This window comes from Colletotrichum chrysophilum (assembly GCF_026319265.1).
Source record: "Colletotrichum chrysophilum strain AFK26 chromosome Unknown scaffold_39, whole genome shotgun sequence".
Lineage (NCBI taxonomy): Eukaryota > Fungi > Ascomycota > Sordariomycetes > Glomerellales > Glomerellaceae > Colletotrichum > Colletotrichum chrysophilum.
In genome coordinates, this window is record NW_026517326.1 from 264,893 (window position 1) to 289,454 (window position 24,562).

The 24,562-nt window shown below is 55.4% G+C and overlaps 7 protein-coding genes across 7 annotated transcripts; 2 read left to right on the forward strand and 5 right to left on the reverse strand.

Annotated features, from left to right (window-relative positions):
* Window positions 1-4,136: 4,136 nt before the first annotated feature.
* COL26b_005710 (uncharacterized protein) lies at window positions 4,137-4,970 on the forward strand (the record flags this gene model as incomplete). Its single annotated transcript, XM_053178549.1, has 1 exon — window positions 4,137-4,970. One exon carries the CDS (start codon window positions 4,137-4,139, stop codon window positions 4,968-4,970), a length of 834 nt encoding a protein of 277 aa, XP_053037560.1.
* Window positions 4,971-5,449: 479 nt separating this feature from the next.
* On the reverse strand, window positions 5,450-6,411 carry ARL1 (Arf GTPase arl1; the record flags this gene model as incomplete). The annotated part of the gene is made up of 4 exons (XM_053178550.1): window positions 5,450-5,521; window positions 5,627-5,950; window positions 6,026-6,109; window positions 6,337-6,411. 4 exons carry the CDS (start codon window positions 6,409-6,411, stop codon window positions 5,450-5,452), a joined length of 555 nt encoding a protein of 184 aa, XP_053037561.1.
* Window positions 6,412-8,961: 2,550 nt separating this feature from the next.
* On the reverse strand, window positions 8,962-9,600 carry SCON3 (E3 ubiquitin ligase complex SCF subunit scon-3; the record flags this gene model as incomplete). Its single annotated transcript, XM_053178551.1, has 3 exons — window positions 8,962-9,138; window positions 9,191-9,459; window positions 9,534-9,600. 3 exons carry the CDS (start codon window positions 9,598-9,600, stop codon window positions 8,962-8,964), a joined length of 513 nt encoding a protein of 170 aa, XP_053037562.1.
* Window positions 9,601-12,980: 3,380 nt separating this feature from the next.
* SMP3 (alpha 1,2 mannosyltransferase) lies at window positions 12,981-14,794 on the forward strand (the record flags this gene model as incomplete). Its single annotated transcript, XM_053178552.1, has 4 exons — window positions 12,981-13,089; window positions 13,252-13,637; window positions 13,689-13,816; window positions 13,867-14,794. The coding sequence occupies 4 exons, from the start codon at window positions 12,981-12,983 to the stop codon at window positions 14,792-14,794; spliced, it is 1,551 nt and encodes a 516-aa protein (XP_053037563.1).
* Window positions 14,795-15,088: 294 nt separating this feature from the next.
* COL26b_005714 (uncharacterized protein) lies at window positions 15,089-16,138 on the reverse strand (the record flags this gene model as incomplete). The annotated part of the gene is made up of 2 exons (XM_053178553.1): window positions 15,089-15,440; window positions 15,495-16,138. The coding sequence occupies 2 exons, from the start codon at window positions 16,136-16,138 to the stop codon at window positions 15,089-15,091; spliced, it is 996 nt and encodes a 331-aa protein (XP_053037564.1).
* Window positions 16,139-19,354: 3,216 nt separating this feature from the next.
* Window positions 19,355-22,391, reverse strand: COL26b_005715 (uncharacterized protein; the record flags this gene model as incomplete). The annotated part of the gene is made up of 4 exons (XM_053178554.1): window positions 19,355-21,339; window positions 21,394-22,125; window positions 22,182-22,291; window positions 22,351-22,391. The coding sequence occupies 4 exons, from the start codon at window positions 22,389-22,391 to the stop codon at window positions 19,355-19,357; spliced, it is 2,868 nt and encodes a 955-aa protein (XP_053037565.1).
* A 1,040-nt stretch (window positions 22,392-23,431) lies between these two features.
* On the reverse strand, window positions 23,432-24,317 carry COL26b_005716 (uncharacterized protein; the record flags this gene model as incomplete). The annotated part of the gene is made up of 3 exons (XM_053178555.1): window positions 23,432-24,015; window positions 24,113-24,176; window positions 24,240-24,317. 3 exons carry the CDS (start codon window positions 24,315-24,317, stop codon window positions 23,432-23,434), a joined length of 726 nt encoding a protein of 241 aa, XP_053037566.1.
* Window positions 24,318-24,562: the final 245 nt, after the last annotated feature.

Below are 24,562 nucleotides of genomic sequence, written 5' to 3' on the forward strand. Positions count from 1 at the left end.
CCGCTACGGCCGGCTGGCGTTCCGACCGCTGCTGCGCCGATACCGCCGAGAATTTGGCTCGCATCTCGGTGATATCCCGGAGGTCTCCGGACTTTGGCACCCAACCTTTGATGTGCGGCTTTTGCATCGATGGAAGATTCAGGTGCGAAGCGTAAAGCGAAACCAAAGTTAAAACTCCAACGGGCCCGAAAGACTCAAGTTATCAAGACTGAGCATATCGGGAGAACCCGACTTTTAAATGAAGAGATGGCTTGTTCCGGGGGCACTCCACCATTGTTGGTGGAGGAGCCACGGAATGGGTCGGTCGAACGCGGAAAGATGCCGAGCCCTGTATGTGTGGCGTTCCGAAGCTGCCTGTCAGCCAAGAGATACCAAACATGGAGAAGCTCAATACGTTAGAATCTCTAATTATTGTGAATTGCTGCCTATTGTCCCTCTTGCTTGTTGACTCGGGGAACGCTAGCTACATCTCCCTCGCATATGAGAGCCTTCCGCGGCGAAGAAATCACAGGTAGAGGGCCTGTGGATGCAGCGTTTGTTGCCAAAGATCAGTTTCACGTTTGTCAAAGTCACCGTGTTTTCACTCCTTTTGCGGAAGTCTTCCTCTTCAACTGGAGCACAGGAGTTGGCAGATCAACTAGTATCTATCATCGATGACTACCATTTCCTCTGCCTGTCTTTATCCGCCCATCTTGTACCTCGTTCTCTGCATCAATTTTGCTTCTGCCAGGCTCCTGAGAAACTGTCAGGCAGAAGCTGGCTGTTTCCGAGGTTGACGTTCACCGCGCAGCAACGGCTGTGGCCCAAGACAGAGATTCGCCAAAGAGATCAGTCAGAGTCAGGCGGGCTAGGAACCTCATTCTTCGTTGTTCAGCTTCAGCTTCAGCTTGGAGGCGGTCGTGTATTTCCTGAATCCGGGCGTTGTGCATCTGGCTCATCGTCATGGTTGTCTTGCAGAACATTAGTTGGGTGACATGCAAAGTCGAGGTCATGCGTACACGCAATTTCTTGCTGGTCTCACGATCGATAGCACTCTGGTCGCCGCGAGCCCGCTCCAGAACAACCTTGGCGTCGGCAAGACCCTCCTTCAGCTGAGCTCGCTGACCAGCCGTGAGATCTTTGGTGAGGATAGCCTCGTAAATGTCCACGGACTAGGCTCCAGGAGACGACGGACTAGTTCAGAGATGTCCCTATATCCTTTAATGGAGACCGACAAAGCTAACACGTCCCTCGGAGTTGCTTCAAAGGACGATTACCACAAAGCTTGTAACCAATGCTACTGGCGGTCTCTTGGACTTTCTAAAAAGCTTTCCATTTTGCCTTCGCATCCTATTGTGAGGGCCTCTCTCTATCTTTCGTGCATGTTGCATTCTGTTCGAACAGGCCTTCGAACTGAGAGTGATCAGAGATGTCCCACCAACCCTGCGTCAGTCAGTCAGTCAGTCAAGAGGATCTGGAAATGAGAGATACTGTCGTTGGGCCCTAACGTCACCCTACAGGACGGTCATTCTTGCCGCAGACAACACGGCGAGCTTGAAGATTATTACTCGCGGAATGACAGAAAATGCCGCGCAACGCTCTGCAGACAACCGGTGACAGATCCGCATTGCGTCCCCTGAGTGGACAGGGTCGATACTGGATCTGGCAATCCATGGGTTCTGGGGACGACGCAGCCCACGGCCCCGGAAGGTCGATTGCAGTAGTTGGTTTTGCATTTTCAACATCAGGCAATGAACCAAGCCTATCGGTTACTTCTCACAAGTCCCGACCTGTCTCCCCTCTTGGCAAACTTGGCTCTGGGGTGCCACGGGCAGGCTTCGTCCTTCAAGATCATGCTTGTCGGGAACAACTGTCCAACGGCACTACCCCAGATGATGAGCATGATACAAGGAATAGGACAAGCTTGAGTTGACACGAGGTGGGCAGGTGGAATTCGGCAAACATGGCAAACTCTCCGTGCCGGAGGAGGAACGTCACACCCGCATCCGACCCGGCTCCGATGTGTACGTTGAAGGGAAGTTATCTGAGCAAACATGAGTGCATCACATTTAGCTAAAGGGGTGAATCACGGCAAAGGCTGACTGAGAATAAAAGAGGTCATACTGAAGACCACTTCGAGGGTTTCTTGCAGTGTTTTGTACACTTCGTTTACTATCACAGCGCCTTCAGCTTTGTGCAGCTCTGAACTCCTAAAATGCTTCTCATCACAGCTCTTATCAGCGCTTCATTCTTCCTACCAGCAGCGGCAGCACCAGGAGCCGAGCTTCTGCCCGCTTCCCAGATCACCGAACGCCAGGACGACGAGAAATGTGAGGAGGGACTCAAGCCGTGCATGAGGGGATGCATCGCCAAGACCGAGATATGTTGCGCCGACCCTGAGAGGGACGAGCCTTGGAGCTGCAAAGTGGGCGAGATTTGCGGCACCTCTCCTAAATTCGGTTGCTCGAAACCCAGAACGACCACGGCGTCTTTGACCCTTTCAGCCACTGCGACCTCCGCCTTGAGCCCCGGCGATCCCGACCTCGACCCGTCTCTCACTGTCTCAAGCCCGTTCTACCCAACGGAGACGACATCAAATGGGAGAAACGAGATGCCGGGATCGACCTCTGTGACTTCGTCACCAACCCGCCAGACGTGCTCCTTTGAGATGGCGGCGGTCGGACTGTACGCCAGCTCTAGTACCAACACACCGGAGGAGGGATGCCCGGGTGCTCTTACATCTGCTGCCGACTACGGCGCCTCGGGGGCGGCTGTCAGAGTCGAGTCCTTGTTCATTATGGCGGCGATGGGAGCTGCAGCAGTCGCATTGGTGGGTGGCCTGGCTTGAGTTGTGTAGTGTGGTAAGGACGGTACACGTCAGAGTGGAGGATGGAAAAGAAAGACATGACGGATTATGAAATTTGGAGAGTCTTGCTAGCCAGGCAGTATTAGTTGGCTATCCGGGCAGCGTCTACCACACGCGTGTAATCCGTATATCCTACCGAGACCCCCTAGTTTCCCTATGCTCAAGCGACTACGTTTCCTACATACTCACTTTGGTTGTCGCTATCGTCGCCGCTATCGTCATCACTATCGCTATCATTGCTGTTGTCCTTATTACTTCTAATCGCCTATGTTCTCGTCGTCGCCTACTGTTATCGTCTGTCGTCGTCTACCGTCGTCTACCATCGTCGTTATTACTAATGGATCCCTTCCACTACCTTCCAAGTTGCCTCCATTCTATGGCGTAGCCACTGCATCCGCCGCGGTCCTTCTGTTATGAGAAGTTGACCGGAAGAGAAGCCGCTTGGTTAAGTGCAGCTCGAGGTTATTGCCTCGCCGAAAGCGACAAGGAGGGGGGATTAAAAATGATACGGGGTAGGAGGGTGACGGGATCGACCGTGAAGGTCGGGTTGAAGCGCATTTCGAGAGGTACTTGCCCTCGGCCACGACTTAAACCCAGCCAACGGGCAAGTGCTTCACAGTCTCAACTTCCATCATGCAGGCGTGACCAGTCGTTGTGTTTGCCTTCCACCGCCCGAAGCGTCCTCGGAGGTCTTCCTTATAAGCCCATGTTAACGTCAGTCATCTGCTCATCTTCCCATCTTCATCCCGACAACTTCTTGGCTACATCAATTCCAGTACAAGATGTAACGTCCCACCATACCGGCATTGCAGGCAGGCATAGCAAACGCATAAAACATGGCCAACCAACCTCCAAGGCTCCGAAGTGGTATCATGCACAGAGTCCACCCTAACCAAGTCCCGACGACGAATTACGGAAGAGCTGATTACAGTTGGGAAGACATCGAACAGTGTGAGTTTCCACATCCCGACGTCGTCAACAGATGCTTACCAGGCATACAGGGGCGGCCGCATTGCATTTTCACCACTCCAGTTTTCGACAAGAAGCGAGAAACCTGGCCGTTGATCTTATCCAAGCCTGCACCGATGTTTTGCAGCGCGGCGTGTCCGACAACATGAGCCGAGCTCGCGCCCAAGCATTGCAAGTCAAAGCCAGCGAATTCTTGCGACGACTGAATCGCAACGAAGGGTGGATGGCGCAAGAGAAGCAGCAAGCTATGTGAGCGTTGCCCTCTGCAGTGAATCTTATACGTACTAATGATTTCAGCAACACTGGCATGCCACCCGCCTATATGACAATGAGCGCGAAGCACAAAGCAAAGATAGAAATCAACTATCTTCATCGAGTCATTCAAGCGGACCAGGCTTACCTTGCTTCGGGAGGCCCTGGAGTCATCGGTGTCAATACAGGTCTTCAAGGTCCGCAAGGTCCGCAAGGTCTCCAAGGCCCCAAAGGACGCAGAGGCCGCAGAGGACGCCCAGGCAGAGACCTCACAGACCCCAGAGGTCCTGGGGGCGGGAACGATGAAAACCCTGGAGACGATGGAGGCAACGGAGGCAATGGTGGAGGTGGCGGTCACGATGAAGGCAACGACGACGCCAACGACAACGTCAATGACGGGGGCAACGACGACGATGGCAACGACGAGGGCGACGACGAGGACGACGATGGAGGCAATGATGGGGGCGATGATGAGGGCTCCGGAGACGATAGAGACGATGGAGGCGATGGAGGCAATGGAGGCAACGGTGTCAGTGGTGGGGGCAACACCACAAGCAAAGCCTACGGCGAGGCCACACCCAAAGCCAAAGGAAGCACCACAGCCACAAGACTCACCAGAAGCGCCACCAGAAACGACACCAGAAACAACCCCCAGGGGCCCAACAAACGGCGGAGGCTTGTTGGACACTTCAGCAGCGAGAGCGACGTCGATTTTCTCCCTAGACTGTCAACAGGCAACCAAAAACAGTCGTCGTCAAGTGTCTTGAGAGACAACTCCGTGCCGGCGATGGATACGCAGGATTTGGACCTGATGATTCAGAATGCGATGTTGTCTGACCAACCGGATTTCAACATGTTCGATGGCGGTCAACCCGTACCCACCACCATGGTGGGAAAACTATGATGGAATCATCTCTTTGGGCTTGAAGAGTAATAGGTGCTGTTGAGAGGGAGCCGATGCAATCGTCTGCACGGCATGACATAGATATCAGACAGAACGCTTCGGCAGAGACCGGCAGGATCAGAACAGAACCAGGGACGCAGTACGACGTCCCCGTGCTGGTATTAGAACGTATAAATAAAAACAACGAACCGACTCGAATTGTCTTCATATTTTCCCCGCCTCTGGCCCTCTGATCGCCTCGTGAAATTTGTCTGCGCGACACCTTCATACGACAGTCCGTCCAAGACGCTTGTGACGAGTGAAAACGGCCGTTGAGTGTGCCTTCTCGCTCTGCCTACGCCGTCCCAAAAAGCAGAAACGCCGACAGTTCAAGGTGAGCGTGAGGCTTCGGAGTCACACCTGGTGTGTTCATTGCTCGCAAACGTACAACATACTACAATGCGTAGGTCTACCCAACCCAGCGGGGCTTGTATTATAAATCATGAGGGGGCGTTAGGCATGGGGGTGTTGGAGAGCTTGTTCAACAGCGTCCAAGGGTCGAGGCCAGACCTCTATGACTCTTGATTGACGGTTTGCTACGAGGAGTTAGTCCATATCGGGCGAAAGAGCACCCGTGGTTATATCAACCACGGCGGTGCTGAGGGGTGACAACGTACGACAAGCCAATCCATGCCCTCTGTCACACCGCTGCCATCGACGGCTGAGCATGCCATGATGCTCCAGTTGCGGTCGCGCAGCTCGCCCAGTCGCAGGGCCTCCGAGATCTCGCCCGCACCCTTGGCGCCTGGCTGGTCCTGCTTGTTGGCAAACACGAGCAGGGCCGCGTCCTTGAGCTCCTCCTCGTTGAGCATGGCGCCCAGCTCCTCAGCGGCGGTCTGCAGACGCTCGATATCGGTCGAGTCGACGACGAAGATGACGGCGGCCGTGTTGGCGTAGTAACACCGCCAGTACGGACGAATGCTAGTCTGACCGCCTAGATCCTACAGGCGCACGCATGCCATGTCAGCCTCGACGTTCGGTCTGTGCCAGAAATTCAAAGGGTTCCTCTCGCATACCCAGACGTTGAAATTGAGGTTCTTATATGTGACGGACTCGACGTTGAATCCTATCGTGGGGATCGTGGTGACCACCTCGCCAATCTAAACAAGCATAAAGTTAGTGCCGAGCTTCTTTCCCCATGCGCGCGCGCATGTGAATGGGCTGTCATGAGCTCACCTTCAGCCTGTACAACAGTGTCGTCTTCCCTGCGTTATCCTGTGCAAGTCGTCCGCGGTTTGTCAGCCTTGCATCTCTTGCGTTTCGGAGGTCGCTGGCTCCAGGGGTGCCGAGCAGCATCAGCAGCGGCGCGGGTGCGGTGCATGCATACCAAGCCCAGGATCAATATCCGGATCTCCTTCTTCGACCACAAGAGGCCGGACAGCCATGACATGCTCGCGCCCATCTTGACGGTTTGTTGGATGTGTGTGTGTCGTTACTTCGTCGGTTGCTGGGGTTGATGTTGCGTTTCGCCGCTGCGACTGCAGAATGTCGCAGTCTTCAAAAAGGTGCGCGGTTGGCCTCGGGTCGTGGTAGGAGAGGTAGGTAGGTAGGCAAGGCGAGGCTTGACAAGCTAAAAGGTGGCTTGTTTCTTCCGATCCAGGGGGGCGACAAGTAACAAGACGGTCGTCCGGGTTATGTACAAAGAAGCAGGAAACAACGACAACCTGAAAGGACAACTCAGGCACACACACTCCCTCTTCCGGTTTGGTTTCGGCGTCCGTCGTTCGTTTCGTCGTCTCGTCAAGTAAAAGGCAGCAAAAACTTGTTTCTGGTTTCTTTGCAACTCCGCGGCTTTGAGAGGTGGGAGACAAAGGACCGTTGCAAAAGAATCTCGATGGCCCCTGAAGGTACGGAAAGGGCCCCCTAATTGACAGTTTTCAAGACATGCCCTGCATGGATGGTTAATTCTGGGCGTTCCAACGGGTCCGCGGGCCTGCCACTTCTGGGATCGTCGGCCGCTCGAGCCTATCGGCACGTCAGGGATTATCACATAAGCCGAATTCTGTTGACGTTGCTGCCTGAGGCAAGAAGAATTGACCTTGCACCTGTCGAGAAAGCGTCACTGCAATCCTTATCTAATCGAGCTGCAGCCGCTGAGGCTGAGGCGCGCACGCAAGCCTCAAGTCGTGCAGTGACTCCTTCCGAAAAAGCGTGACCGTCTCCACCCGCTGCCCTCCCCGCCAATCAGGGTATTTGCGGGCTCGCCTAACCTAGTGCCTTCTCACACAGAATTTATGATTTTTCGAACCATCAAACCCATCGGAGAACCAACTGCACCCAAAGGACTCGACTACCTTGATCAGCCAACAGCCGTCAAAATGCCGGTATGTGATGACGCCTATTCTCTCCCCGCGACGACGACGATGATGATATTGTGCCCGATCGATTTCACCGGAGAAATGCGTGGTTCGCGCAGGTCGCGGGCGCGCGGCGCTGGCGGACGGATCGAGGAGGGGCAAATATCATCACCACGACCTGGGGGTTCTCAAACACCACGGAGGGAAGCAGAGCGCTGACATTTGGGAACCATCACAGAGCCACAAGTCTTTCCGCACGAAGCAGAAGCTCGCCAAGGCGCAGAAGCAGAACCGCCCTATCCCCCAATGGATCCGTCTCCGCACTGGTAACACCATTCGGTACGATACACCCTCTGCTGCCGTCTCTGGGGTCGACACGACGAGATCCTAGGGCGCGCGCGCGCTCCCCCGACACGACGCAACCGATCTTTACTGACACTGATTCCTACAGCTACAACGCGAAGAGACGCCACTGGCGCAAGACCCGCCTCGGCATCTAAACACCTCGCACCAAATCTCGATTTCCCAAAAATCCGAACCAGTGTGTCTCATCTCGATGGCACCGCCGACCGACATGGAACTTCTACTTGGAATTTCTGGGAGGAGTTAAGACGACTCTAAATTTCATCGGCAAGAGTCTGATCGTGGGAGTCTTCGGGGTGGAAAATTATGGAGGGAAAATGGATGCCCGGCTCCGGCTAGACACCACGCATTGCATGTTACGGTCATAGGGAAAGGAATGCCAAATCATTTGATGCCTCTGAATGAAGATAACGAGGTCCCACGCCTGCTTCTCCCGCTTCATGGTGTCTGTCGTGTGATGTGGGCTGGGGCAAATTGGCCTCAGAGTCTTTTAAGGTCCCCTGCCTTCATGGGCTTGCTTGGCCATCAGCTTTGGACAGGCTCGGCCCTTCTACACGATAGCACATCTATCATGGGCGACCAACACGGTTCAAAGTGGCCCAACTAAGGTCCGTAGATCTAGGCCTGTATAGATTCTATAGATGTCAATTGGGCCTCTCTACCTTGGCTGTGTCGTAGCCACAATGGTGCCGTAGGAAGGCGTGAGCTTCGTTGGTATGTAGATGGCCGGATGGTACTCTCAACGGCGACCCACTATCCACTTGCCCATTTCTTCTTGTGCCGATGCCAAAATAGAGACGTCACAATGTGATGAATCTCTCTGCTGTCGTGAAATCTAGCAGTCAGGTTCGTTCCTCAATCTGAACATCTGTAGGATTTAATGACCGCTGAGCAGCAATATGTGGCTGTTCTATGGTACCCGTCTCATTGCGAGAACTCTTAAAATGGTGAGGCACACACGAGCAGCGATCCAGACACAGTGGTCCATGGAAAAGCCACACTTTTCCACACGGGTACATCCATCATTTCACAGATGAGTCAATAGCAATGGTGAGGAGACGGTCTGCCTTGAAATGCTAGCGGTGAAGCAAACTTAAAAGACAACCCACACTACCTTGCGGTCTTCGAATGCGCACTGCGGTGAGTCCTTCCTTCACCAATTCCCGCCCTAAGCAAACCGTGACCCTTGGGTGCCCTTGGAATCGTCGAAAACGCCAGAAAACGATGCATAACACATAAATGGCGGGCACGGGATATCCTATCTAGATGATCCCACCGCTCCCAGGATTTGCTTAACGGTCCTCGGCCCACTCGTTCTCGCGACGGATCTGCTCCTCCTCCTCGGGGGTGAAGTCGTTGGTGATGTTGAAGGTCTTGCGGATCTCCTCGGGGGACTTGCCCTTGATCATGTTGGCGACGGTCTTGCAGCCAACGTCAAGGAGGGGCTTGATGTCGAGGTAGTTGGAGGCCTGGGAAAAGGTTAGCATTAGCTGGGAAGGATCAGGAAAGGGTATCACATACGAGGATGATCTCAAAGAGCATCTCCTGGTCAACCTGCATGAACTTCTGGTCCCACTCCTCGATCTCGGTCGTCTTCTTGCGAGCGTCGTTCTCCTCATCGGCGTTGACGGGGGGGTCGTTGCGGTGGTGCTCACACCACTCGATGACCTTTCTCAGGACGGCCTCGTTGACGTTGGGAATGGGAATGGGGTTCTCCTGGCTGATGGCATCATCACCGACGTCCTCAAGCATGTTCTTGATGAGCATGGAGCGCTCAGCAACAACGCGGTCTAGAACCAAACGGTTAGCGGGATGCGACAACGGAGGAAGGAGCACGCCTTAGAGAGGAAAAGATGTGACGTACCGACTGGGAGGGTGATGCTGTCGTTGGACTGCACCCAGATCTTCTGCTCCTTCTTTTCGGTGGCCATCTTGATTGATGTATGTGTGTCTGCGAGTAATCTCGACGATGTCAGTTGGTTGAAGCAGAGAAATGCGTGCGAAGCTGTATTGTAGCGAGGTGGGGTTGATGAGGGAAGTGTGAGGATTTGGATTGATCGACGAAGACGGAAAGCAATGCAGTAGATATACCTACAGAAAGCTAATCGGAGAAAGAAACTGGAGTGGGCGCGACAGAGAGGTGGTTTGGACGAAGTGGTGTTGGTAGCAAACAATGGCGGCGACGGGTTGCGGATGGAGATGCTTGTGTGCTGATTCACAGTCTGACGTTGGTCGGCAAGGTATTGGGGGGCAAAGCGGTTGGTACGGTAGGTACCTTCTCTTTGTGGGGACAGCACACAGGAAGGGTCGGAGGGGCGCGTAGTTGCCTTCAGAATCGTAGGGTACCCGAGCAAGAAAGGAGGCTGCCCGGCTTCTCATTGGCTGGGGTAACATATTTGCGGGCCGGAACCGCTCTGATGCCTGGAGCAGCAAGGTGAATGGCGCCTTGTCCACGACGAACCTTTATTCGGCCCAGCACTGAGGCCTCAAAGGAGCCCGCTACGCCGCAGCATCTGGAGGCAGGAATCCCTGAGGGGGAAAGGCCGCTCTGTCTTTGCATTCACCTCAAGCAAGGGTTTTCAGGCAGAAGCCTTGCTAGCACTTTTACCCTGTGAGTCCTCCCCGACCGCAGATACCTCTACGCACTGCAATGTCCAGCCATTGCAGCCTGACGGCCACAGATCGGCGGGGCTGTCATGGTCATCTTTCCTGATCTCTATCGTCGTCAGGTTCGAAGGGTACACTGTAGCTGGCCTTCCCTATTTGAGTTCTGCTTGGGGTTGGAAAATGGTCTTCAATATGTCCACACCGGCGTGGATGCGGCATGGCTTCATTATGTCATGCATCTCACCTGAGCCTTCCAGGTACAAATGCTCCAGAGAACTTTCGGGTTAAGCCACATCGAATGCTGTCAGCCACATCCGATGTCGATGAGCACCAGCCACGATATCCACCGAAAGCCGATTTGCATTGAGAGAGGGCTCGGAGAAGATGCATCTAGACCACCCAAGGTGCTAATTCTGCAGATTGGAGATGGTGCTACATCTTCCAGCGTTCAATGATCTCTTCTAGTCGTGCGGCTTGAACTCGGTGCCATCTCCAGTCTACTGATGTTCCGTTAGGTTTGCGGTGGATGGGGACCTGGACGCCTTCCAGTCGCCAAGTGTGACTCAGAAAGTGTAAAGATGTTGGCTTGATGTAAGAACAAACCTCCATACCTTGCTACAAATCTGCGTACCCCCCATTTCCGAGTTCTGGAAATAGGAAATGTGGTTAAACAGCGTTGCACTCTCGGACGGAGAGACGGGATCGGGACGGCGGGTCCGGAGCTGCGTTCGGGCCGTAGTAGTAAAGCTCCGCCCCAACAGAGTCGGTATGAGCAGAGGTCCTTCTTGCGCCCAAGTTGATCATGAATTATTTAATACTTCACCCTGAGCGGTGAATGCAAGCCTCACCGCCAGGCCCGCGTCAGACTCACCGCCCGAATAAGCGCAGAGTCTCTGCAAAGGCAGATCATTACGTGCAGGACCCATGGTTCGGTGCCGATGCAAGAATCAGACGGAGATCTGTAGAAAGACGATGAAGTCGAAGCTGGCGGAGTTTGAAGGCGAAAGCGAGCTGCAGGCACTTAAGAGGCCTGTCAACTCCACGACCCCACGGCGTGGGCAGGGAGGCGCTGGCCCTGCAAACCACATTCCGACGGCGAGACATTGTGTGCTGCTTGTTGCATCATTACCGATCCTCAACTCCTGTCCAATAGTGTCCTGATAGGAGGCCCGTTTCCAGGGTCGCGCAAACAACCGTAGGCGGCGTGCCTCTGTCCGTGGCACCGAGATGATAACACATAGCGCTTCGGACTATGACAAGGCCCGAGGAGCCGGAATTGATACCCGCAGAGACTAAGGATGTTATTATGTCTGTTCGTCTGATATCAGACTCTCTGGGACAATCGGACAAGGCTGGTCTTGGTTTGGTGCGCGTGTTGCTCGAGAGACAAGCGACCCCAAGAAACAAAGCGAGTCCCTGGCTGATGGGGGAGCAACCGTGATGCGCAATGCATAATGACAACAAGACAATGAGATGGCAGTGGTTCGAGAAAGCTGCTGACTGGATCGAACGTATTTGGTTGGCCTCGCAAGGGAAAGGGGGTCCCTTGACGTTGGGAGAGGAGGGAGAGCATCAACAACGACTGGACTGGAAGACCGGGGAAGAAGAAGAAGGAGCCACCGACATCCACAGCCAGCAGTGAGTCCAAGTCCCAGACTCCCAGCTGCAGTTGCTCGCTGGTGGCATTCCAGGCTCCGCCTTACCCGTTCGGGGATTAGTGCTTCCAGAAGGAGCCCCGGCGAAGCAACATTGGCAGGGTTCTGCATTGCAACAGGGGCCATCGGAGGGCACACTTCCCAAAGTCTCACTTTTTGCCAGCAACCACGTCGCGTCACGCTGCACCGTGGGACGGCACTGCTGGGTTCGCTGGGTTCGCTGGGCTGGCGACCCCTGTGAGCCGTCGAATAAGCATTTCCTCGAGCAGCCAACTGCCAGCTTGGATACAGGACACGCAGCGAAGCCCTCCTTGCTAAAATGACAATCCGCGACCTCGACACCCACTTTCTCTACCTAAGTCAACCTCACCCGACCTGTCGACTGCCAGGTGGTCCGTCACTAGCTCTGGTGATTCGAGAAGCATCATCAAACGGCAGGAGCCAGGGCCATGTGCCTCCCACCTTAATCAGAGATTGCGGATCCCTTGCAATAGAACAAAATCACCATCCCGGCGTGGGCCACCTATCAGTCATCCCGTCCCGTCCGAACCTTGCCCTTAGCATCCACCCACCACCTATTCGCACCGCACCCAAGGAGCGCCTAAGGAGGGCCCTCCGTGCAGCTGCGACTGAGAGCTGCTCCAAAATATCCTGACCATCACCCTACGCAATAGCCTGTGCCTTGTTCTACCTTACCCGTTTCTTCTTTTCTTTCCTCTCTTCCCTCCCTCACCTTCACCTCGCTTGCTTCACCTTACCTATCTCGCCCTAATCTTCCAAGCTTCTCTTCTTGCTTGTCTTTCTCCATCCTACTTCTTGCTCATTCTCGAATCCTCCTGGCCCCGGGCGAACAGTCGCATACTTGTTCAATACATGCCCCCTCCCCCTCGATAATGCTACTTTGCGACCACTCCTGTTCCACCCAAACGATCCCTCGACCTTGCCCGGGCTAATCCTGCGACCTACTTGCAAGCTTTTGCATCGGACAACGAACCGAATCCCCAGCTGCAGGCCGCCCTGCGACGACCATATAATCAAGAGCAAAAGCCATGTGGCGGCGGTTATACCTGTTCCTCGTCCTGGTCCGGCTGTGGTTTGCGCTGTCCCCCAGCTATCTACACCCGGACGAGAACTTCCAAGGCCCCGAGGTCATCGCTGGTATGTTGATCGACTTGGTCGCTGCCGCAACCCGCGTCGTTTGCGCCGGGCGCGCGCAGCTCTTTGCTGCGCCTTGGAGCTCCCCCCGAGCTCCCGGGAGCTCGCATGGACTTTCGCGCTCGTTCTCGCTTTTTGGAGTACCTGAGCTAACGCGTGGCGCAGGCCAAATCTTTAGCTACCCCGTTCGACACACATGGGAATTCACAAACGAACACCCGATCCGGAGCGTTTTCCCGTTATGGCCCGTTTACGGCTTGCCCATGCTGCTCCTCCGATGGCTATGGATCGGTAACGGCCACGACGGAGAGATCCCTCCGATCGCCGTCTTCTGGACCCTGCGCGTCCTCATGTTCGTCACCAGCTTTGTCTTGGAGGACTGGGCCATCCACGAGCTCATCAGCTCCCCGCGCCACCGACGCGTCGCTGTGCTCCTCGTAGCCTCATCATATGTGACATGGACTTACCAAACCCACACTTTTTCGAACTCGGTGGAGTGTTTGGTGGTCGCATGGTGCTTGGTTTTGATTCAGCGCATTGTTGAAAGCCCAGTGAGCTGCCCTCAACCCTTGAGTCTGACGGGATGTTAACGTTTGTGACAGCAACAATCGTCGCTTCTTGCTTCCACAATCCTTGGGATCGTGGCTGTCTTTGGATTGTTTAATAGAATTACTTTCCCGGCCTTTTTGCTGATTCCGGGACTTCGTTTGATACCCCATTTTGTCAATAGGTAAGAGGCATTGATTCACGCCACAGCGAACAGCACTGACAACCTCATAGACCTCTCTCCCTTACCGCCATGGTGTTAGCTGCACTCACCACCACCCTCGTTGCCATCACCCTAGACACGGCATTCTACCTTCCCGAGCCCATCAAGTGGGCAGATCTAATTTCACGCCCCGTCATCACGCCACTCAACAACCTCATGTACAACATCAACCCCGACAACCTGGCTCAGCATGGACTGCACCCCTGGTACCAACACCTCCTGGTCAATATCCCCATGTTGATCGGGCCTGCTGCTTTGCTGTTGTTCACGCAGCCGCTTGTCTCATTGCGGCTCTACTCGGCCATTTCCGGCGTCTTTGTATTGTCTATCTTCCAGCACCAGGAAGCCCGTTTCCTGCTGCCAACAGTTCCACTGATCCTGTCGTCGGTCAATGTGCCAAAGAGCCGCACCGTTCTTCGAGCCTGGATTGCTACCTGGATTGGCTTCAACCTGGTCTTTGGCATCCTCATGGGCGTTTACCACCAAGGAGGAATCGTGCCTGGACAGGTGTTCCTTAGCAAGCAGCCCGACGCGACCCAGGCCGTTTGGTGGAAGACGTACACCCCGCCAATCTGGCTTCTCAACGGCAAGAACGAAGTCCTCACCACCCGAGATGTCATGGGCATGAAGGGCGAGGCCCTTTTGAAGGAGCTGGACAGCCTTGCGACGTGCGACACGCCCGCAGACAGACGCAATTCGGAGTATTTGAAGGAGAAGAACGGCACCTACCTCATTGCACCTGCTTCAGCAACGTGGATAGACCCCTATCTGTCCAACAAGGGCCTGAAGGGTTTACGATTCCGCGAGGTGTGGAGGTACAGACAACACCTAAACTTGGACGACCTCGATTTCGGCGATGACGGTGTATGGAACACACTCACGAGAGTGATTGGTCGGCGTGGCCTCGTCGCATGGCGTGTGACGAAGAGCTGCAAGTGAGGAGGAGGATCAAAAGGACGGCTTGATGACAGCGAATGAAAAATTGACGTTTGATGACATTTTATGAGCGCCTAAATGGAAGTGGTATCACACATGCCCCTGACATCGCCAATATGGTCGTATCCCAAAACGCCTGAACTCCATCTCGATGCCCTCGTCCTGACGGCCAACGGTTACCGTCAAGCCCACCTTGCATTGTTGAGAGACAGTCTCGCCTCTCCTGCTGTGCCACCCACCATTTGCGTGGACACGTAGGGGGCATCTCGCCTTTTGTTTTTTTTTGTCATCGTCTCCTCACGGTAATGAAGACGCGTCAGTGCCGTTGAGATCGACCGCAAATAACCAGTTCCCGGAAACGTTGGGCTTCCCCAGGCGGCTCTTCATCCAGCATACGTGATTACCGTAGTAGTCGCCCCAGCCGGCCCCGACGCACTCCGTCCGGTTGGCACACCGGTCGATGCAGTTGGCCATGGTCGTCGCGTTCTCCGCCGTCAGGTCGATGGCGCCGTCTGCGCTGTTGTAGTCGTGGCCACAAATCAGCCTGAACTGGCGGTCCGGCTCATCCTGCGCGGAAAAGGTCGAGTTGTCCGACGCCGGACAGGTGATATTTGCCGTTTTTGTTGACTCCACACCTGTCGGAAGGTTGCTACAAGCTAATATCAGTATCTTGGCGATGTAAAGGAGGCACCGTCAAACTCACCCTGAACCGGAGCCGCCGGACTGACCGCTTGATTTCCGCCCGAACGCCAAGCCGGCCCCGAGACCGATGGCGATGGCCGCGATGGCGAAGACGATCGCAACCGCCATCGCGATGTAAAACACCTTGCGCCGCATCCCGCACACCCTCGGCCCCATACCGAGCCCGTCGACGGAGGATGCCTTCTTGGACGACGGCCGGTGGTACCCCGGCGGGTGTTGCTGGTAGTACGCGTGCGTCGAGTCCTGGCTGCCGCCGTAGAGCGTGCTGCTGTACCCGCCGGGGCTCATCACCGACGACGCGTCCGGCGAAGATGCCGGCGCCGCCGCCACCTCGAGACCTGGGTTCTTCTTCAAGTGGTAGTGATGCCATGACGCCGGGTCGTTGGCGACCTGCGGTGTCGACAACGTCTTGGCGTCTAGGTGGTTGTGCGGCGCGACCTCCGGCAAGGGGACGTCGTTGGGGTTCCACGGGAGAGGCTGGACGACTTCAAGCCCTGATTCGTATTCTTGCGGGGGCAGACGTTGCTGCTGCTGCTTCTGGTGGTCCTGAAGCGAGTTCGAGTCTTCGGACTTCGGTTTGAAGATGCCCATGACCTTCTCTTTTACCGAGGGACGGGACTTTAGGTTCTCCTCTCCATTTTCCATGACTGCTTGGTCCCAAAGGACTCTTTCTGGTCTCCTAACAGGCACTTTCTCTCGCGAAGGATCCGCCCCAGATCAGACAAGAATCAATCCTCCTCCTGTTCGCTCTCCTGAGTAAGGTTGGTCCGGCAGATGCGAGGGACGGGGAAACGGAAACGGGGCCAGACTTTACTTCCTGCCAAGCGACACAGATGTAGGGAAGGAGCCGAAGTGTGAATGAAGTAAGTGGGTGTCGGCTAGTACTCTTTTCTTCCTTTTTTAGTGTTGAAGCAGACAACAGCACCCCTCAAATCTGGGGAGGGGACGGGTACGGCAGTGGGAAAAGAGAAGCCACTAAGCAGTAAACGAAAGAGTTTTTGACAGGGGGACGGAGCTTATGAGCACCTGCATGACGGATATTGAAATTGAGCTTGTAGGGGAGGGGGGCAGAAGAGAAAAAAGTAAGAAGCGAAGAAACACGACGGAGGAGCGAGCAAGCTAGTGTTTGTTAATACGACATTTTGGTGTTAAGTCTGTCAGCTCCCAGGGGGGTCGCGCCTCATTCGGGATAGCTTGGCGTCGGGGGGAGGGAAAAAGCACCAGCCAGCGCTATTAGGCAATGATACTGTAAAAGGGTATCCCCTCTTAAAACACGGGGGAGGCAGTGATCGCCACCACTATATGACTTTTTGCCTTGAGAATGAGTGAGGTTGTGCCGCAGATGTGCATGTTCCGTCTCTCGTATCTTGCTTCTTCTGGAACACTGGGCGAGAGGTTTCATTGCAGCACCCACCTTGCAGACAACCCGGGACGCCGAGCAAGTGAAGTGATTGTCTCTTCATTCCCTCATGAGAGAGGGCTCCAGTGCTAGTTCTCACACAGCCCGTGGTCGAGTGTGCTGTTCATCTTCTTTCCTGTCTGCCTTACTGAGCTAGCATCCATAACCCCAAACCTTGTAAGGTTCCCCCACGGACCAGCCAGCGGCAGGGGGGTTAGTTAGGCCTGAGAACCGCCAATGCTGGGGGAAACGGGCCGTAGAAACAACAGCCTACTCCTCGAGAAACGAAGGCAGAAAACCCGCCGACTTCATATTCCTCCGTGTCCTTTGGAGTGGTGAGAAGCTTCTCGTGCCTCTATCCCCCTTCCCAGATTAGACAGGTCAGCGTTGCGACAATAGTGGAGAGCTGCATCTTAGCGAGGACGGCGATAAGTTGAAGAAGAGGTTCCCGAAAGCCCCGCGACCTTCCCAGGATGCAAGGGGTGCTTCATTCGACCAATGAGGTGTCTGGTGTGGCTCTGAACCAAGGATGGGCGGTTGGCTTGGGGCTTGGGTTGTGAGCTTGACTTGACTCTGGGTGTCGTGCGGTGGCACTGGAAAGCCATGCGTGTCAGCAGTGAGCCGTCCCAGCCGCCGCAAGAGGTGGCGCTTTTCGAGTCGACAATGTTGCCAGACATTAGAATGGCGCGCCGTTGGCTGGTTCAGACTGGCATGATGTTGGCCAGGGTCTCATCGGTGGTGATCGCTTGGCGGTACGGTCTTTTTGATGATGGGCCTAGACCCGCCGTTTACTTTGACCTCGAGGAGCTTCGTTGAAGCAGAACCGCCAGCTGCTGTCCAGGCCGATGATAGGGGTCTGAGATTAAAGACCGTGGGGTCTCTTCTAAGCGTGAGTAAGTCTCTTGTTTAGCCAACCCAAAATCATCGGCCCAAGTCAGCCCTAAAAGGCAAACTTGGCAATGTGCCCCGGAGACATTTGCCTGCCGGCAGAGCTAGAAAAGCACTGCCGTCCGGCTGGACCAGCCGTCGAGTAGCCCAAACGGGATCTCGACGTATCTACTAATCACTCCGGTTTCTCGAGGGAGACCATACAATGGCCCTCACCAGCGTATCAGGCACAGGAGGCGGTCCAGGTCCGGCTTCGGCCCAACACTGGAAGCCGGCCTTGAGAACCGTGCGAGACTGGACAGACTCGGTATGATCTACGCCATCATCGACAAGCTAGTACTCTTCAAAGTGGATGAGTTCGCACATTTGTCCTCTTTCGGTGAGGGCACATTGGACGAATTTTGACGTCTAGGGGCATTTCCGAATAAGTTCCTGGTGGCATTGAGAACTCATTAAAACGACCTGCGAGGCGTTATTTGACCAGCTCATTCTTCGGCAGATCTCAGCAACAAGCTCCCAATTACTGCCAAGTTGAGCTCAATCTGTCTGCGAACTTCAACGAAACCTCGTCCTGGATGATGGCCTGGGCTGGGTTCCCGTCCCTCACGTAAATCACATCAGGCGCCCATTTGGGTGATGTCTCAATGCTTAGTGACTGGTCGGACGCAGAAGAATTCTGCAAAGTACAGAGCTCAAGACATTCAAATGCTTGGTGCTCGAAGAATCCCAGCCCGCTTGGAATTGAGAGAACAGAGCCGTGAACGTTTAATCAAGTGTATTGGATTTAAGCTACTGCTTGCCCATGACGCAAGCACCTCGACCAATTTGATAGGAATTCGTCAATATCGCGTTGGCGTTCTGACCCGTTGCCGTGAGGACCAGTGACAGTAAAGATTCTCAGGAGCCACAAGGCCACCATAGCGTAATCCTGTGAGGCTTAAAACACAGCCAACATAACACATTTCTTCGCATGCTCACAGAGACAGAGCCGCGGCAAGGGAATTCCTCATCAACGTGGGACACACGTCAATTTGCCTATCCACTCCTACCTCTCTTACGCAACCTGATTGTGACAAGACAAGCACAGTAGCGAAAGACCAGAGCCAGAGAAGCGCGAGAATACGTCACGATAACCAAATCTGATCTCAAAGAGTCCAATTAAATAAACTCTATACAGCCCGTACCGGCCACTGAAGCTTTGTAAGTCTACTATAATCCCACAAGCCGCCCGCACCCGCTGAATAACTTTTGCAGTCGCTTTCGTCAGGGGTTTTTGGATAATGTAACGTGCCAGCCCCTAAACATACAAGTCTTTTCTCGCTGTCGCTCGCTCTCGTCCCGTCCCGGGGGCCTGCGGCACGAGAGATAACTGACGGGGAGGGAGCCGGACCGCTGGAATGCATCCCACCAAGCCACAGTAAGCCAGACTTCACCTACTGATGGTCGGCACGGTTGTTCTCTCTTCTCCTCTTGCTATTGCGCGTCATGTGACTGCGCAGGCTATTGAGGATCCTCTTGACCGCATCGTCCGCTTGCTTCCGACCCTTCTCCCCCGTCGCGGCTTGGTTCTGCTGCTAACGGAAGCGGGAGCCTTCCCTCTCGGCCTCCATCCTCTGCATACGCTCTTCCTCGTCGTCCATACTGATGGCCTCACTACGCCGTCCCTTCCGGCGACTTCGCTTCCCGTCATCGCCGCCCCCGTCGTCTCTGCTGCGCTTAATGCCCGCAAGACCAGCAAGGCCCGCCATACGTTGCGTCTCTTTGAGCAGACGCTCACGGTCTCTCGCTTCGCGTTCGAGGGCGTGCGGGTCCTTGGTGGCTGCAGGCGCAGACTTGCTGTTGACGGACGCTTGTGAACCCCGTCTGCCAGAGTCTTGTCGTTCCGACGACTTGCCAGGCTTCGAGCTTGCCCCCCTAATTTCGAGCCCCGAAGCGTTGCCGCGTGGCCCGGCGGGCGGGTTGAAATCCTTCTCTAAAGGCGATGGCTCCGGCGAGTGCTTGCGGCTGCCGCGGTGCCGATGGTCGCGATCCCTGTGCTTGTCACGCTTGCGGTCCTTCTCGCGGTCCCTATCGCGATCCCGGTTCTTGCGGTCCCGGTCATAATCACGGTCCCTGTCGCGATCTCTGTCCCGATGGGAGCGGTGACTCGACTTCCGATGGCGGTCGTAGTCGTCGTCCCGATTCTTGTCCTTCTCGCGGTCTCGCCGTTTCTCGTCACGGTCCCTATGGCTTCGGTGACTGGATCTCTTTGAGTCGCTAGGGGAGGCAGACCTTGATCTCTCCTCGTACCCATCATCTCTAGAACGGGACTTGGTGTCATCCTCGTCGCCGTACGCGTTGTGCTTCCTGCTCTTGTGCTTCTTGCGACGGTACTCATCGTCTCGTTCACCGCGGTCACGATCTCCGGCCACGGATCTGGACTCGGAGCGCCTGCGTCTACGCCTATGGCGGTCACGGTCGCGGTCGCGGTCGCGGTCGCGATCACGATCACTGCGATCGCTCTTGCGTTCTCTGCTAGGTTCCCTGGTGCGTGAGCGTGATCTAGAGTACTCGCGGTCTCGGGCGCTGTATTCCCTTTCAGACCGGCTGTCGGGCTCCCTCTCACGATCTCTGCTAACGTCACGACGACGGCTCCTGTCCTTATCTTTGGCGCGCGTCGAAGAGTTACTTCTAGATCGGGGCTGCTCCACGTTGGACTCTTGTTGTTGCTGGTCAGGGCCATCTACTGGCGACTCTTGGGCCTGTTCATCGGCGACGACGTATCCTCGAGCCCGCAGGGTATGCAGGCTAGTGTTCGGTAGGCCTTGACGCATGGCCTTGGGTCCCGTGGGAGCATTCAAAGGAACATCGGGCTGTGCAAATCCCTGGTTCTGGTTTGAGAATCCTGGCGGCCCATAACCTCCGTTCATGTTGTTACCACTGTAGGCAGAATAGTCACCATCCTGTGCCATGTTTGCGTTGTCTGCGTCTTGCGCGGATGCATCAATAGGACCAGACTCGTTCCCGCCCTCGTTCACGGGTTTAGAGCCGTCTCCGCCATCTGCATTGTCTCCTCCCGCGTTTGATTTCTCGTCCTGGTCAGGGTTTCGTTCGCGGCCAAACTCATCCATATTGCTGTCGGTGCGGCTCGCGTCACCGGCGCCCTGGCTGTAGTTGGAACCGTACTGCTGTTGCATCTGACCGTGGTCCCCGTAGCCGCCATACTGTTGGTATCCGCCTCGACCGTAGCCTCCGCCGTAGTAGCCGCGTCCCCTTCCACGTCCACGGTTGCCGTAGTTGTTGCGGCGGTAATCATTGAATTGGTGACCGAAATTACCTTGATTGTACCCTGACTGGAATCCTGAGTTATAGTTGCCAAAGTCACCAGATCCCATGCCAGCAGCATTAGCAGAATTGAAATTATCTTGGCCGAAATTCCATGATTGTTGCCCGTTCCAGTTATTGGAGCCTGAGCCGAAACCACCGCCGAAGCCTCCCATGCCCATGCCTTGAGGACCATAGCCGCCGTTCATGTACATGTTCTGCATCGCCATTGGGTCCATACCCATACCTGGCATACCTGGCGACGTGTTAGCAGCTGCGGTCGGCAGGCATCATGTGAGGTGAAACGTACCCATCATAGGAAAGTTGCCAAAAGAATTGGCGCCCATGCCGTTCTGCATGGCCATCATCATCTGCATCTGGCTAAAGTCGCCAGATCCATTGAAGCTCATGTTCGGGAAGCTTCCGCCGTTCATCGAGTTAAAGCTCATGTTCGGGTTCGTGCTCGCGTCGTCGCCTTGGTCGTTACCGTTCTCCGCGGTGTCATCGTCCTGTTGAGACCCTCGCCTGGGTGCGGTCGCCGCGTCTTCGTCGCCAGTGATGATGACGGTCTCGTTATCATCGTCATCTCCCTTAGAGAGGCCGGGCTCCTCGTCGTGGTCCTGCGCGTCCTGGTGAAGGTGTAAGCGGAGCTCAGCATCCCGTGTTAGGCGGAAAGCACAAACATCATTTGGGGCATCAGCCACATCGGCTTCGTTCTGAGCGGTCGCCTCCGCCGCCGAAGCTGGCGCGGCTTCCGCGTCCGTCTTGTCGTCGGCATGCGCCTTTTCAGCAGGTTGCGGAGACGCCTCTGCGTGCACAGCCGGAAAATCGTTCGGGGCAGGTAGCGACGCGCTCGGCTTCACATCGATGGGCGTCGGGGGCGCAGATTCCTTCTCCTTGGCTCGCGCCTCCTCCCGCTTCTTTTCTTGGGTTCGAAGAAAGACCTTGATCGTCGTTCGCAGAGACTTGTGAGGCGTACAGTCGTCGGCGGAGACTGGCGAGTGCTCGCAGACGGGGCATGATGCCGGTAGTGAAGACTGGCCTGATGGAGGGTTAAACCGACGTCGATGTTGTGATGGGGAAGAGCGTGGTACTGACATGTCTCGCAGATGGCCTGCTCGCAGCAAGGCAGGCGGAAGGCGTTCACAGCCAATTCGCTACATATGGCGCATCGCAGCTTGACGGGAATGTCTTCAGGCGCGAGAGAGCTGCCGAATCACTGCTGTCAGCATGCGGCACCATCGTCCTGCGCAGTCAACAAACGCACCTGATGAGCTCAGCCTGAGCGGGTGTAATTGACGAAGCCATAACGTCGTCGGTCGAGAGGTAAAATCAAGACGAGGGATACATGGGTAACGTGGAGGGGCCGAAAAAGTACAGTAGAATAATTGGCCGACTGCCGGGGTCTTGGCACCAGCAAGGTACTATTATGGAAAGAGAATTGACGGCTCAGCGTGTCGCGCGGGACACGGTCATGTCGACGAGCGTGTTGTTGGCGGACAGTTTTTTTCTCCCGTACCCTCTTGCGCAGAACCCGTCGTAATAAAAGATTCTGTGGTGACGAGGTGAGGTGGACGAAGGCGCGGGAAGACTAAGAAAAAAAGTGGGACGCGTGGGCGGTGACTGACCAACCAGGCATCTCCTTCACCACCCCGACCTGCCTGTTTTACAGTGCTTGCTTCAGACTTGGCTGATTTTGACAGGCCGCCGTCTGTATTCGTACGGCTACCCACTGTAAGTCGCACGTGTGGCCCTGTGCGCATGCCTCGGCCACCCTGCCACCCGGTTGGTTTTTTTACCAACCGCCGACCGACCACCGGCCACAGGCACCGGTCAGGACAGACCATGGTGCAATTACTCGCTCAACGACGTTGTCTCACAGCCGGCAGTAACATCAAATGAAGTGCGATCAAAGACAAAAGGCTATCAAACTTGTCTTTGAGTGTATGATACTTCCGTCTACCTAATGCACTGACGACTGCTATCAGTTCCAAGCTGACCTGCAAGATCCATCCCAATGTCCGTCTTCGTCCCGCTGCCGTTGCAAACACACAAAACCACCAATGTTACACACCGAACGGATAGCAAGCATGCGAAGGCTGGGAGCGGGAAGGATAGTGTGCACTATCTGGAGCAAAACGTAACCACCATTATCGTCCACGCGCCCAAAGTGGCTCTCCCCACGACGAGCTTTCCCAGTTTCTGCCGGATGGACGCTTCCCATAAAAAAAGAACATGAACCCTATAGCAGAAATGCAGCGCATAAAGACTAGAGACTCCGAAAAATAAACGTGAAAAATTCAGCAATTCCCTTCTTCGCCAAGGTCCTAGGTTTGTCGTCGTCATAATCAGCAAGCACATCCCTCCTTCGCCGCCGCATCCCTCGGTCCGGTGAGGTTGACCCGTTGCTCCTCTCCGCCCCGGCTCACGGCATGCGACGCACCGGCTCCTCTCGCGCTCTTCAGCGACGTCTCGGGGATGGCATTGGCGATCGCGGTAAAGACCTCGGTGACGTTGTGGCCGGTCTTGGCACTCGTCTCGAAGAAGAGCAGGCTCTCCTCCTCGGCGTACGTCTTGGCCTCCTCGGTGGACACCTTGCGGGCGTCGCCGGAGCCGTCCTCCCCGTCGGCATCCTCGCCGGCGTCGCCACCGGCAGACCCGGCGCTCTCTCCTGCGCCGTTGGTGAGATCGAGCTTGTTGCCGACGAGGGCGATAACGATGCCGGGCGACGCTTGTCTCTGCAGCTCGGCGACCCAGTGCTTGGCCTTGATGAGTGAGGTGGGCTTCGTGAGGTCGTAGACGACGAGGGCGGCTTGGGCGTTGCGGTAATACATGGGCGCCAGCGAGGCGAAGCGCTCCTGGCCGGCGGTATCCCAGATCTCGAACTTGATCGTCCGGGTCGGCAGGTTGCACTTTTGTGTCAAGAAGGCGGCTGCAGACCAAGTGGTTGAGGGTTAGCCATAGAGGTTCATGTCTCGCGACGAGGGCCCGAACGACAGGGCGGCGGGCGGCGACTTTTCTCTACGTACCTCCGATGGTGGGCTCCTTGTTCTCTTGAAAGTCGTTGTTGACGAAGCGCAAGACGAGGGATGACTGCGAAGATTGATTCCTTAGTATGTCTCATCGTGGTGTCTGCCGTAGGCGTGGTGGGCGTACCTTTCCAACAGCAGCTTCACCGAGCAGGACCAGCTTGACGCTGCTGCTCGGCTTCGGGGCACCGCCGGATCCGTCCATCTTTTTTATCGGTTATTGCAAGTCGACAAATGTATGCCCTTGATTCGGAGGGTCTCTTTGATTGCGGGGGATGCGGGATTCAGGGATCGGTTCGGATGGAATCAGACAGCGGATTTTTGGGATGGGTTTGCTGCCTTTTGCGCGATGGGTTGATAGGTGGTAGGTAAATGGGTTGGTGGTAGAGGTGATACGTAGGACCACAGCTCGGCCACTGAAACGACGAGGGTGGTGAGGCGCAACAATGA